General features: G+C 37.0%; 1 protein-coding gene across 2 annotated transcripts in view; it reads right to left on the reverse strand.

Moving 5' to 3' along the window:
- Positions 1-1,923: 1,923 nt before the first annotated feature.
- masp2 (mannan-binding lectin serine peptidase 2) overlaps positions 1,924-14,736 on the reverse strand; it is a 32,228-nt gene continuing 19,415 nt past the window's right edge. Inside the window, exons 7-10 of one of the 2 annotated variants that reach the window (XM_012966492.3) lie at positions 10,571-10,649; positions 9,451-9,582; positions 7,453-7,530; positions 1,924-3,577 (exon numbers count right to left, since the gene is read on the reverse strand). In XM_012966492.3, coding sequence (XP_012821946.2) covers positions 2,808-3,577; positions 7,453-7,530; positions 9,451-9,582; positions 10,571-10,649 — 1,059 coding nt within the window. In that variant the 3' untranslated portion in view covers positions 1,924-2,807. 2 annotated transcript variants of the gene reach the window in all.

The raw sequence follows: 14,736 nt of genomic DNA on the forward strand, positions 1-14,736 counted from the left end.
TTCCATGTTATTTGTATAAATATTGTTTTGTATGCAAATGTGATGACAATACAGCTTGACTTGACTTGATGACGCCACCAGTATAGTAGAGTCCCTGCAACTTGGTGAAGATGCCTAGACTTTAAAAGCAGATGGCTTAAACAATTCAAGCCACTTATTACCCAGAAAAGCTTGGTTTTCAGACCTCCACAAACAAGCTATAACACCTCCCTCAGAGGTTATACTTGTCCTATGTTAATACCTTATTTTTAATACCAGATTGAGGTTTTAACAACCATGCTGTCAGGGAAAAATATGGAGAGGTGAGGGGTATGAATGTCCAATATTTAGATGCATCCCTGAAAAACATCATCATAGAAAACTTTAATGTTTTGATGCAACAGCAAATTACAATGTTTCTTCTCTCATTCTATGGTTTCTCCAAGAATGTTTAGGATTGAGAGTACATTTACTCATGGTGCAAGTATCCACAATTCTTAGTGCTCTCTGGCTTCTTCTTAGAGCTTAGTATGGCAGTAAGGTTAAGTAAGGTTCTTAATTCGTGATACATGATAATTTTTCTATTGGGGTCTAAAGTGTGCTGCTTTCTCCATGCTTCTTTTTTTTTCTTACTCTTTGTCTTGTCTTGTCTAACTATTGGTATTGCTTCCCTACTTGTCTTTCATATTTCAAGATATACCCATCTATCCCTGTATTAATAAGGGCATTTATTTGATAAACCCTCATCTTGGAGTCACAGCAGCACAGGTAGTGCCATCCATTTTATTTGTTATGCCTGTTGTTTTTCCATTGCAGAGATTAGTCAGCACAGGAAATAGGGTCATATCAGATATCTCACATTGAAATCCACCTTTACACTAGAATCCACCTATTTTATTCTCCAGAATGTGTACTTTCCAAAAATATATGACTTTCTGGGGTAAACATATTATTTAGGGTTTTTTACTGCACATACAATTTTTGTATGCACACGGTAAATTTTGGAGTCCCTAAATGCCACAGGTAATCCACAGGTGACCCTTGAACTCATAAGTTTTGATGTTTTATGACTGTGATTGGCAGTGACCTGCCTGCAATATCCCATTTAGTAATCAGTAAGCAACAGTAAATACAGGTCTGGTGCTTTGGAGAAGAATGGATAATTTTACATTGTTCTCACCAGGGTGTATAATCACATTCTATCTCTACATTGTATTTACTCAAGTTAGAGAATTCCTCTGAATTGCATGAATTTGGAGACTGCATACAATATATACCCTTATTATTTCTGATTCTATAACCTATATATTAGCATGTGTAATTGAAATATTACATGAAAAGTGGGATTTCGCATGGATTATATATTAAAATAAATGGGGACGAGTTAATAAATGGAGAGTGAGACTGAAAGAAGACAGCAAAATTTACTACAAAAAAGTAGGGAATTAAAGAAAATATCAGTATGGCATTAAGGAAAGATTGAAACAATAAAGGGCCTATCGTATATACTCGAGTATAAGCCGAGTTTTTCAGTCTGTCCGGGGGGGGGGGGGGTTTGGGGGCGGGATGCACAACAAGCTCGTTCCATCTTCGAATCCATATTGCTACATGGTGGATGCACAGTACTGCTACCCAGCACATTTAATACGGCAAGTTCACTAAATTATTTATATTATTATACAGTGTCGTGTCCTGGTTTTGAAACATCCTTTTCCGATCCCTAAGATTTTTTTTCAAGCATCATTGTACTATCAATAAAGCATCAGGGTTGATTTTTTTCTATTTTTACACAGCTCCTTGATAAATGTCTTTGCAAATGTTTCCCCTGGGAAGATCCTATGATATGTCATTTGCTTATTGCTATAAAGTAACAGAAAATTAATACACTCTTTCCATAAATAATGTTACCTTAATTAAGCTTAAGTCATACATTATGAAACACAGTTATGACAGCAATATTTAATCATCAAAACTAAATATAACATAGGAAAGAGGCAAACAGAATATTCAACCTCTATGACTTAACCCTGTACTTTGGAAGTAAAATCTAAATGAAATTTGGAATATATCTTCTACTGGATGTGCAGGTTTTTTTACATTTGATATGAGCTTTGGTAGGCTGTACTGCACACAAGGTCCTTATCCTTGTACTAAAACAGATATATACGTGTCCTTGTTTCTTTGCAATGGATGCTTGTGTTGTATCTAGTAAACAGGATCCATGCATCACATAAAATTGGTTGCATTCTTGGGTGCTGGTTGTAGTTTCAAAATATATGCGGCTGCATTTCCCACCCACCCTGCATTTCCAGTTTTCTTAGGTAAAATTAGGTACCTCTGCTTATATTCGGATCGGCTTATACTCGAGTATATATACGGTAAGTAAGAAGAGGTAAAAGTAAAAGAAACTGCTTAATATAGGAGCAGAGACAGGAGTGAACATCATTAAGATCACTACTAAAAATGGATAGATTGAAAGTACTACCTTACCAACAGCTGCACAGAGTAAGGAAGACAAGGTCTAAGATCTCCACTGTGCCCACACAAATATGTGTGTCTGCTGCACTTATGAATATACCTCTACATACATTAGAAACCTCATATTTATATAGGACTTAACTAAAATATTGGTGGTCCCTGCAGTGGTTGTTGTTTACAAAAAAATCAGGTGTAAATAGATGAGAATCTTTCCCTGTTCTAACCAGTGCTCCAAAATCTAACTGCAACAATATATGGTAATAAAAATTCGAACAGAAACATTTACAGTCCTAATAGTCTTAAGATGTTTTAATTAAATGTCAGTAATATGTATTTACATTTATTTTATTTTAATTAGCTTGAATGGTTTTCTCAATCCAGTCAAGGTAGTTTGTTACTTTTGTGTATACACCATATTGCCTTGCAACTCCACAGCCCACTCCCCAGGATACTATTCCACCAACAAACCATTTCTTGCTTTCTGCATTCATAAATGCCAGTGCACCTCCACTATCCCCAGCACAAGAGTCTTTGACACCTATTTCAAAGCCAGCACATATCATGTTTTCAGTTACTATATATTGTGCATCCAGCTTTGCATATTCAGCTTTGCATGTGCTATGATCGACAATATTCACTTCAACAAACCTTAATTTGCGAGAAGAGCGTTGTGCCTCAGTTAGTCCCCAGCCAGCTACAAGGCCTACATGATTGTCATCATCTTTGTGTGAAATATGGTACGACTTTTCTTTTGTAGGAAGACATATGCCAAGAATGCTTTCTTCACTGAGAGGCACTTTGTTTTTAAGTTTAATCAGGGCAATGTCATTGTTATAATGTCCTGGTTTGTAGCCCTCATGGATAAAAACTGCTTCTGGCCAGCCCCTTATGTAATTGCTGTCCTGAGTTGACAGGAATCCCATTTTTATAAGTATGCTTGATAAATCATCGTAGGAGTAGACTACATGCGCCGCTGTTAAAATCCAGTTGTCCAGTAGTAGTGCCCCTCCTCCCCTCTCGTTATTGGCATTTATAAACACTTGCCATGGGAATTCCCCAACATTGGCAAATTCCCCTCCAACTATTCGACCAGCAGCTGCTGGTTTCCGCTTTCCACAATCTGAAAAAAGAAGGATTAATATTTAGATTTTGCTGCCTGAGCCATTATTGTCCTGAGCCATATTTTCTGTTACTTAAATGATAGATCAAAACTATATGAGCAAAACTATCTATGTGAAATCATTAACATGTACAGTACACAAAGCTTACCCGGGATCAACTAAAATTTTCAAACTTGAAATACCATTGTCTGACCAAATTTAAACACCACCTGGACAATGTGCTATGTGTTTATTTTAGTTTTTGACAAACAGAAGATATATATATATATATATATATAACATAAATATATAAATATAACAGAAATCTAAAACTTAAAGAACATGCAACAAATCCTTGCCAAACCACCTTCTTGCACAATATTCATATAAAGTGTTATAACTTTTTCAACCCACAGGTAAGCTGTAGGAGTTTACCTACTAAATAATATATCATTTTGCACCCACCCTTATGACTGGAGTTGAAATTATCATTTGCAACAAAAACTTTAAGTGCTTATGGAAAAAAAATTATGATCCGAAACATTGATTAACACACATCCATGGCTTCCTTAGGTGCAATGACTATGCTTTCAGTATTTCTGTTCTAGAAACATTGGCCTCCTGCAAATACAAACTGGAAAATTAGCCCCCCTTTTTTATGAATTCCTTTGGGCAAACTAGATGTGAAAAGCAGATGTAATGAAAGGGATGAAGGAAATCTGTATGTAGGGGGCAGGGAACAAAGCCACATTTATTAAACACTGTACATGTTTGTCTCAATAAATGCAATCTTGGATTCCCATGAACTGCCCATATACATTACCTTTAAATGATTGTCAAAAGTTGCACCACAGCATGTAATTTGTTGTCAAACACAATTTTTTGTGATGTACACCAGAGAAGCAAAAAAATTGTGTCTGAGTGTGTTGGCACTACAAAGTGAGGGCAAGACACATTGTAGGGAAAAATATTGCATTGCATTTGGTACTTATTTCACCTTTGTAAATAAGTCCTTTAGTCAGTAAACAGAAAAAAATCAAAAAGTTGTTAACACAGATATAGTGGGGGACAGATACAAACAAGAAATAGAAAAACAATGCAAAATTAAGATATCCTGCAATTACCTTCAGAAATCATATAACCAAATTACTTCTTTCATCTCCACTCAAGATCCACTTAAACCTATTTTTGACAGGCTTTTTTATGATCTAGACCAGTGCTGTCCAACTTCTGTGGTACCGAGGGCCGGAATTTTTCCGACCTACGTGGTGGAGGGCCGATAATGGAAGCCAGTTTTGACCACTCCCCACTTGAAACCACACCCATGTTATCACATGACCATACCCATATTAATGGTTGTAGTACAGCAAAAACCTGCCATACTCTGCCTTCCCTGCCTGTGTGTGCCATACTCTGCCTGCCCTATAATGCCTGTGTGTGCCATACTCTGCCTGCCCTATGCTGCCTGTGTGTGCCATACTCTGCCTGCCCTATGCTGCCTGTGTGTGCCATACTCTTCCTGCCCTATGCTGTCTGTGTGTATGGCACACACAGGCAGCATACAGTGACACAATGCTGGCACTGCTCCTACAGTCTGCACAATAACTATATATTAAAAAACGTTTTAATTGCAGTACCACCTCAGTATATGTTCTTTTTGTAGTGTGCAGGGATTATTTGTGGGTTTCTACTGCTCCTTCAGTCTGTCTTAGGTGTGAACAGGGGGACAATATGGGTGATTACAGTCTGAGCCTGAGGTGTGAACACAGCAGGGAGTGAACAATGCAGAGATTAAAAAGTATGAACAACACAGGGGATTACATTTTTAAACAATACAGAGGGTTTACAGCCTGAATCTGAGGTGTGAACCATGCAGGGGGGGCAGTTAATCATAGTACTGATACCATGTAAAGCTTACACAAGAGTAAGCCATCAAAGCAGCCAGACAGGTGGGGGGCCACACAGAGGGGGGTCAGAGCGGGCCGCCAGTTGGACAGCACTGATCTAGACAACCTTTCTTTCCTCTTAGAACAATTAACATCAGTTGACTCCTATGTACCTTCTAAGGCTACGTTAGACTGGAAACATGACTTGAAATTTGGAATAGCTTAAAAAATGTTTCCAAAATATGTGCAAGAGACCTCATATAAGGTAGTTTTTTGTTGGTGGAGGCCTTCTGAACACAAGAAAAAAATTGCACTTTTCTCCAAATTATTTGAGAGGATGCCCTCATATATAGGTATGTATTTTCTTGCTTTGTGGACTTTTTCAATAGTTTATATCTTTTGAGAATACATTTTTAAGGTTGCCTCACACATTTTTCAAGAACATATTCAACCACAACCTAAACTAGCACTATTATGCCTCTCACCAAAGCATTTCACATGTTTACAGAAAATTACTTTTTACACAAATCATAGTAGCAGCCTGGTGGTTAATAGTCTGCACCAACTTTCACATTACGGCAATTTTCTTCCAGATTTGACTATATCCAGAATATGCTAAATCTATCTATAACTTTGAAGGAGCAAAAGAATATCATGAATTTATTTGGGAATCCCTGAAACTTGAACTGGGTTAATATAGACATACACCTTACTACTATTTCATTCAACAGTTTGATAAACCTTCTTTTGCAATACAGATGTTTACAGCTTGGTAAGATATGAGAAAATGTAAGATAGATTTGTTATATCTGGATTTTTATGTTTTGGGTTTTTTTTTTTGCTATTAATATGTAAATAAGCAGATATTTAAAACACAATATAAAGAAGTATATAGTAGAGGCAGCAGAATGCCAAAATTAAGCAGATTAAAAAATACTTAAAAGTGGTTAGCAGTATAAAGTATTATATGTTTAGATGTCCTTTAATTTATGGTCTAGGCTAGGGCTAATGGCACCTGGGTTATATTCTCTGCTGGCGTAATGTGAAATTTGTTCTGTGTGTGTGCTCACTGGCAGATCCGTGCCTGTTAGTGCACACCTATAAAGGGTACAGAAAACAGCAGATCGGCTTTTCTCTGGTTGCAAATTGAGACCAGCAGAGAAAACAATCTGTGTGCCATTAGCTTTTTAATCTTTTCTTTTAATTTCCCTTAGATTACTGGATTGATTTTTGGATTGAATTTTGAGATTGTGTGTATTTTTTCAACCCTAGCTACTAGAATTAATGGGGCTCATAGCTAAATATTTTTAGCGGGCATTGAAAGAGTGAGCTACATATCATTTAGGACCACTGGTCCTACGTTTTCCAGCAGCCATTTGTCCTGCTGTTCCTAATTGCAGCCCAGTCTGACAAGGGTGATTCTGAGACTCAGGCTCAACCCCCATGCCCACAAATTTAGCATTGGAGCAGGTCAGGGTGGGGGCTGTATCATTTAATGACCAGAATTACGGCTCGTTGTCTAAATCTATTTTCATAAAAAGGACAGGGCCCATTGCAACCTGAACCCCTTCCACTGCTAAAATTGCAAGCCATGCAAGTTTGGGGCAGTACGCCATCATGCCTTACACCCCTCACCAATACAGCACTGACTAACGCAGATTAGTTTTGCTTTATGTTTTTTAGTCTTAGCCTTAATGTACAGTGCTCCAAATTACAAAAAAGACCCCACAAAACCAGGTCCTGACCATTCTGGATAATATATTCCATACAAGAAGATCTCTGCAACTTAAAACATATGTGTTTCTGATGCAGATTGCTTGCAAGGCTTACAAAAAGCTTGAAACATCCAAAACAATAAATATCATAATTATTAGGTCCACACATTTCACATGATAAACAAAAAAAATCTCTTTGTATGTTTGTATGTATTGTTCCATTTCTAATTTCAATCTGCTCATTAAGAACAAACAATACATGCATAAGTAATTAAAAAAGGAAAAACACAATACCAGGCACACAGATTGGGGGTGTTTTCTTCTCAGATTCAATATCTTCCCAGAACCCATCAGCTCCACACCTGTACTCTCCTAAAATAAACAATAATTCTTTTAAATTATAATTCTACGAATAACACACTAATCCATAGCCCCAAACCATTTTATTTCACATTAGTGATATTTTATATGCTTTATACATTTATTAGGTCTGGGAAGACCTAAATAAAAATAAAACGGAACTTCTGAAGTGTTTGATTTGACACTCAATGTCCATGTACTGGCAAATATTTTCAGTGCAATGGGCCAGTTTTAAGATGCACTACATGTTTTAAAAATGACTTATATTACAATGATGATGTCATATACTATTAATATACTATTAATATCTGTTCACTCTAGTAAAAATGCTGCCTCTTACTTCATGGAAAAATATATAAAATCTGAATTCATATTTATATGATGTGCCCTGTGCAGTCTTTCTTCCACTGGCCAATGGTGACATTGCAAATATATATATATATTTCCATTAATATAGGCACCCTTAGCATTTGTATGTGTCATTTCAAAGCCTGTGCTCTACAGTACATAAACTGGTTTTGGGAAATTGTACCATACCCTGGTTTATATGTGTGTGTTTGCAAAGAATATAATGACTGATAGGACCAGGGAATTTAGTTTCGGTCATATCAGTAACAATAATACATGAATTAGTCTAGGTGTGCTCTCTCAAGGTTTGCAGAGAATATCTGTTTGGTAACACAACATTGTTGGTCGACCTAATGCACCTTTAATTGTGGCCTCACAATGCTAATTTAATACAAACTTGTTCCAGGTTTTAGAGAACTGTGCTTAAACTTTTTCCTATTTAATAATGTGTTAAACTAGTTGCTTACCCCCCACCTATGTTAAATATCTCTGTTGAATTTTCAACCAGGATACAGTATGGAGAACCAAGTGGTTTATCCACCTCAAAACCTAGGGGCACATTTACTAACCCACGAACGGGCCGAATGCGTCCGATTGCGTTTTTTTTCGTAATGATCGGTATTTTGCGATTTTTTCGGAAATTATCGCAACTTTTTCTTTACCAATACGATTTTTGCGAAAAAACGCGAGTTTTTCGTAGCCATTCCGAAAGTTGCGCAAAATCTGGCGATTTTTTCGTAGCGTTAAAACTTGCGCGAAAAGTCGATTTTTTTTCGTAGAGTTAAAACTTGCGCGAAACGTTGCGCCTTTTAAGTTTTAACGCTACGAAAAAGGCGCGACTTTTCGCGCAAGTTTTAACGCTACGAAAAAATCGCCAGATTTTGCGCAACTTTCGGAATGGCTACGAAAACTTGCGTTTTTTCGCGCAAGTCGTATTGGTAAAGAAAAAGTCGCGTTTTTTCGCGCAAATTGTATTGGTAACGAAAAAGTCGCGATAATTTCCAAAAAGTCGTAAAGGCGCCGAAAAAATCGCAAAGAATACGAAAAAGTCGCAGAATGTTCGTTTTCCAATCGGAATTTTTCCAATTCGAATTCGTGTCTTAGTAAATCAGCCCCCTAGTATCGTGGTTTCAGCAGCCATGTTTAATGAAATGCAGTAAGTACAATACAGGTAACTAAAAGGGGGAGGTTTTGGGAGAGGTATTAGATTTAACATGGTAGAACAGCAACAGAAAGATACTTTCAATGATACTGAAGGATTTCTGTAAAATCTAGAATGTGTTAGTATCACTTTAATAATGAGTGGTAGTATTATAATACACATGAAATCCAAAAGGTTATTGAATACATCCAGGACTCGCTCCCAACCACACCTACCTACAACCAGCCACACACAATTACATCAGATCTGTCCTATTGAGTTATAAAAATGGGTTACTCCTGATAAATCTGGGAGGTTTCTAAAAGAACACATAAGAGAGGGAATAGCCATGCACAAACACCGTGCTATTAGTATGTGCTTCTCATTTGATTCAACTGATCATTTGTAACACAATATAAAGGGATCATTTAAATAAGTCTTACCTTTTCCTTCTTTTATGTAATAGGGTTCTGTGCAATTATACTGCACAACTGAATTATATAAAGTCACTTCTTTTGCTGTCACAAAGCTATATGTTCCATTTTCTATGTCATCAGGGTTACCACAGTTAACAACTGTAAAACATAATCCAGAAAGCTCATGATTGCACTAAGAAACAAAGTTTTCTTTAGAAATAATATCAAAATACAGTGGATATAAAAAGTCTACACACCCCTGGTAAAATGTCAGGTTCCTGTGCTGTACAAAAATGAGACAAAGATAAATCATTTCAGAACTTTTCCACCTTTAATGTGACCTATAAACTGTACCACTCAATTGAAAACTGAAATCTTTTAGGTGGAGGGAAGAAAACCAAAAAAATGAAAATAATGTGGTTGCATAAGTGTGCACACCCTCTTCTAACTGGGGATGTAGCTGTGTTCAGAATTAAGCAATCACATTCAAAATCATGTTAAATTCAGTTCAATTCAGTTGTACAGTGACTCCCAAGTCTCTTTAATACATTATATAATAACAGGCAGAGGGTAGTGACAACAACCCAGATACATTAAATATCAGCGATTCAGTAGGAATTTTAGACTCAAATAAATTATATACTATGAGAGGCAATGGATTCAGACCCCCCAGACCTCATCTTGTTCGCCACAAAAATCATGCTAATTAAAGACTAAAGAAGGTTTTGCTAATGTATAAAATAAAATTAACTATGACATTGTCTGCATTGCTAAAAAAAACACCCAGTGGTAAATATGAGAATGGCACCCATGCAGAAAAAATACAAGCAAAAACTGAGTTGTGTGTTTGTACCAAACTCTCACCTTTTTGTACAGACTAATTTACTGCTTGCTTTTTTTACAAACAAGTAATCAAGGCATTCCCCTGTGACTAAAGAACATAGTCTTAACATTTTGAGTAAGCTTTGGTAAGCTATGCAAAGAGCTTACATGATATATTGGTACTAGATATGGTTAAGTAAAGTGTGCATATATATTCAAACATGTGGCTTTTCAGCTGGTAAATCAATAACTTTTCTGAATATTTGAGGGAAATCCTTCTTATTTACTTTGTGCTAATTTTTCACAATATATATATATTACTTACTTATGCACTTTGGCAACTTTTTGTCCCATGTCCCATCGGGCAGACAGGTCATTGTGAATGAAGGTATTGTTCTTGCATTCTGTAGAAAAAGTATTTTATTTAAAAGAAAGAGACTAAAAGACGTAAATGATGTGTTTAATAGTGTTTTGCAATTAGTTAATTACAAATTGAGAGCAAAAAGGTTATAGGTCACTGTTGGTGTCTGAATTTTTGTGTGCTGTGGGATGGGTAAAAAGTTAATGATTGCACTAAGAAACAAAATTTTCTTTAGAAATAATATCAAGGTACAGTGGATATAAAAAGTCTACACACCCCTGGTAAAATGTCAGGTTCCTTTGCTGTACAAAAATGGGACAAAGATAAATCATTTTAGAACTTTTTACTCCTTTAATGTGACCTATAAACTGTACCACTCAATTGAAAAACAAACTGAAATGTTTTAGGTGGAGGGAAGAAAACCAAAAAAAACATCATTTAAAGAGCCTCTGATTAACCCCAAATAAAGTTCAGTTGTACAGTGACTCCAAAGTCTCTTTAATACATTATATAATAACAGGCAGAGGGTAGTGACAACAACCCAGATACATTAAATATCAGAGATTCAGTAGGAATTTTAGACTCAAATAAATTATATACTATGAGAGGCAATAGATTCAGACCCCCCAGACCTCATCTTGTTCACCACAAAAATCATGCGAATTAAAGACTGAAGAACTGTTGGTGTCTGAATATTTGTGTGCTGTGGAATGGGTAAAAAGCATAATTTGCACTTTTGGAGAAGGATCTAGGGGTTTTTGTAGATAACAAGTTGTCTAATTCCAGACAGTGTCATTCTGTGGCTACTAAAGCAAATAAAGTGCTGTCTTGTATAAAAAAGGGCATTGACTCAAAGGATGAAAACATAATTTTGCCTCTTTATAGGTCCCTGGTAAGGCCTCACCTTGAGTATGCAGTGCAGTTTTGGGCTCCAGTCCTTAAGAAGGATATTAATGAGCTGGAGAGAGTGCAGAGACGTGCAACTAAACTGGTAAAGGGGATGGAAGATTTAAACTATGAGGTTAGACTGTCGAGGTTGGGGTTGTTTTCTCTGGAAAACAGGCGATTGCGAGGGGACATGATTACTCTGTACAAATACATTAGAGGGGATTATAGACAGATAGGGGGTGTTGTTTTCCCATAACCAGAGGCCACTCCTTTAGATTAGAGGAACGGAGCTTCCATTTGAAGCAGCAGACTGGCAAGATTAGTTTCTTAAGTATTCTGCTCTAATTTGTTTTTCTCTTTGTAATATGCTGCTGTCTGCAGGAAAATCCATTGTATGGTTGCTTTATGAGCATACCATAGAACCGTGATTGAAGATTCTGAAGAGGAATTAAATAAGTATACTTTTATGCAAGTACTGTAATATTCTCTGTCTTTTATATTATTCAATAAAGATTTGTTCAATCTCCAAGTATTTGTTGGTATTTGAGGGTTCATTTATATTGGAGCATAGTCTGACCATGAAATGATTCCTACAGTATATCTGCTCTTTTTAAGTATCGTAGGAGAACTAATAAAAAGTATAATCTCTAGATTTGGGATTAAGAGTTCTCCAAGAATCATAAAGGTTGTACTGAAGGATGAGTTTAGCTAAAGGAGTATTATTATCCTCTATCTTACAGTTTTTAGCAACTATTTTTCGCTATTCACCTGAAATTAATGTGGTATCTAGTTTAGGACCTTGTATGAGATATAAATCTCCACCAATTATAATTAAACCTTGCTTTTGCTTACAGACCTTTTCAAAAACCATCTTAAAGGACACGTAAAAGCCTACATTTTACTACAACGTATATATGTTGGGCACATCACCCCCACCCAAATGGCATGACGTGTACTGCATATATCCCCTCTGTTTGCCAGTAGCATCACAATTTCCTCTAACAAATAGCAGCTTTCACCTGGTGGCCATTTTCCCTCTGACATCAGTTACATTTAAATTTTCAAACAGCATACCTGCACAAAACCCCTATTTTGTGTACATTTTATTAAGAATGCAGGCTCACACAGGCAGAACTTACTTTGATAAAATGTTCTGCTTGAATTGAGCGCTGTTATGGTTAAACTGAACTCAGGAGAGTTGGTTGGGAGAAAAAAGTAGGAGCAGACAGCTAGAGCTGAGTTTCTATGGGAAGCAGCAATGCCTCATCTTCACTGGCTGCTAGACTGGAGGGTGTGTTTAGTAATCTGAGCTTAGAACAACTGAGCATGCCCAGGAGCCAACAGCTGAAGTAAATTCCTGAGGGTGGGGGCCCGGTTGGGTCAGGAGGAGAAGGAAATCTAAGTGATTAAAGGAGAAGGAAAGGCTAAGTCACTTGGGGGTGCCAAAATGTTAGGCCCCCCAAGTGACTAATCAGAGACCGCTTACCTTGTACCCTGGGCTGGTGCCCCTGTTAGGAGAAAAAAGCACCAGCCCGGGGTACTTGTAGTGAGCGCTTCCTCCTTCCTTATTCTTCTGCCGGCGAAATCCGTGGGCCGGCGCATGCGCAGTAGAGTGAAAAGCCGACTTTATTGTTTAAGTTCGGCTTTTCACTCTACTGCGCATGTGCGCACAAGCGAATAGGAACTAGGAAGCGCTTGCCGGTGCTGTTCTCTTCGTACAGGGGCACCAGCCCGGGGTATAAGGTAAGCGATCTAAGTCACTTGGGGGTGCCTAACATTTTGGCACCCTCAAGTGACTTAGCCTTTCCTTCTCCTTTAAGAGGATGCTGCAGCCTTACTATTAACCTTTGAACAACCGGAGTGCCAGGTATTTCAAGATTTCAAAAAGGCTGTTCACTGATTACATTTTTGTGTATGGGGTTTACATGTCCTTTAAGGAAGTTAATTTGCGTAGCATTTGGAGCATACAGATTACATAAAGTGTATATTTCATTGTTTAGTCTACAAATCAGAATTATATATCTACCCTCAGAGTCAGACTCTTGATGTATTAACTCAAAAGTCGTTTTGAGATGGATCATAATGGCCACTCCTTTTTTCTTTTGTGAAGCAGATGCAGTAAAGATATGAGGGAAATAAAATTTGGGATACTATCTTTTTTTGAAACGTGTTTCTTGTAAGAATACAATGTCGGCTTTTTGTTTATACATATGTTTTAGCTCTTATAAAAGGAGCATTAAGTCCCTAAACATTAAGGGAAATCAATTTAATTGGTACTGCCATATTTGTAGTTTATTTCATGAGTTGCTGACTCCGAGACTAGACATACTATGGGGCCGATTTACTAATCTACAAACGGATCGAAAGCGTCCGAATGCGTTTTTTTCGTAATGATCGGTATTTTGCGATTTTGCCGTCGCAACTTTTTCGTAGCCGTCGCAAAAAAATCGGAAAGGTTTGCCCGCCGTTTACTAGCGCTCAATATGAAAAAGTCGCAACAATTCGCTCAAGTCGTAACGGCTACGAAAAAGTCGCAAAAAATACGAAAAAGTCGCAAAATGTTCGTTTACAATCCGATTTTTCCCATTCGGGATTCGGATTCGTGGATTAGTAAATCAGCCCCTATGTGTATTGATAAAGGACACACGTCAAGATGTATCACAGAAGAATTACTTTGATGTTGGTTATAGTATAGAACCCAAAATATATGAAAAAAGAATACAAAAATGATAAGCCTTAAGTTTGTTAAGCTTATCAAAGAAGAATATGCATACTCTGTATACAGTGTCTGGAAATATTGAATTGGGGGGAAGTTAACTTGTTGAACAATACATTTTGTACACAACTTGGTAATAACTTGTAAACAACTTGGTAATAACTAAGCAATAGAAACATCTATTAATAAGCAATTAATAAGCAATTTTAACCAACTGCCTCTTTAGTCCAGAGTCTATTAAAAAAAAGAAGGACAAGATAAACTTTCTTGCGACAGGGGTGTGATGTACTTTTTCCCAATCAGAGATTAATCTAGGTTTCTTTTTGGCTGGATGTTGTATGGTAGCGTCTGTTTGTATTACATCCCATTCTCTCATAGTTATCTGCGTCTCTTCTGGTGAATTCAGCATCAGTTCTGGCTACAATTAGTTTTGTGGGGTAGCCCCATTTATATGGTATATTATTTACTATCACTGTAGAGTCAGCATATTCCCTGCGCTGAGCTAAAGTGGCAGCTGACAAGTCTG

The sequence above is a fragment of the Xenopus tropicalis genome, chromosome 7 (assembly GCF_000004195.4).
Source record: "Xenopus tropicalis strain Nigerian chromosome 7, UCB_Xtro_10.0, whole genome shotgun sequence".
Lineage (NCBI taxonomy): Eukaryota > Metazoa > Chordata > Amphibia > Anura > Pipidae > Xenopus > Xenopus tropicalis.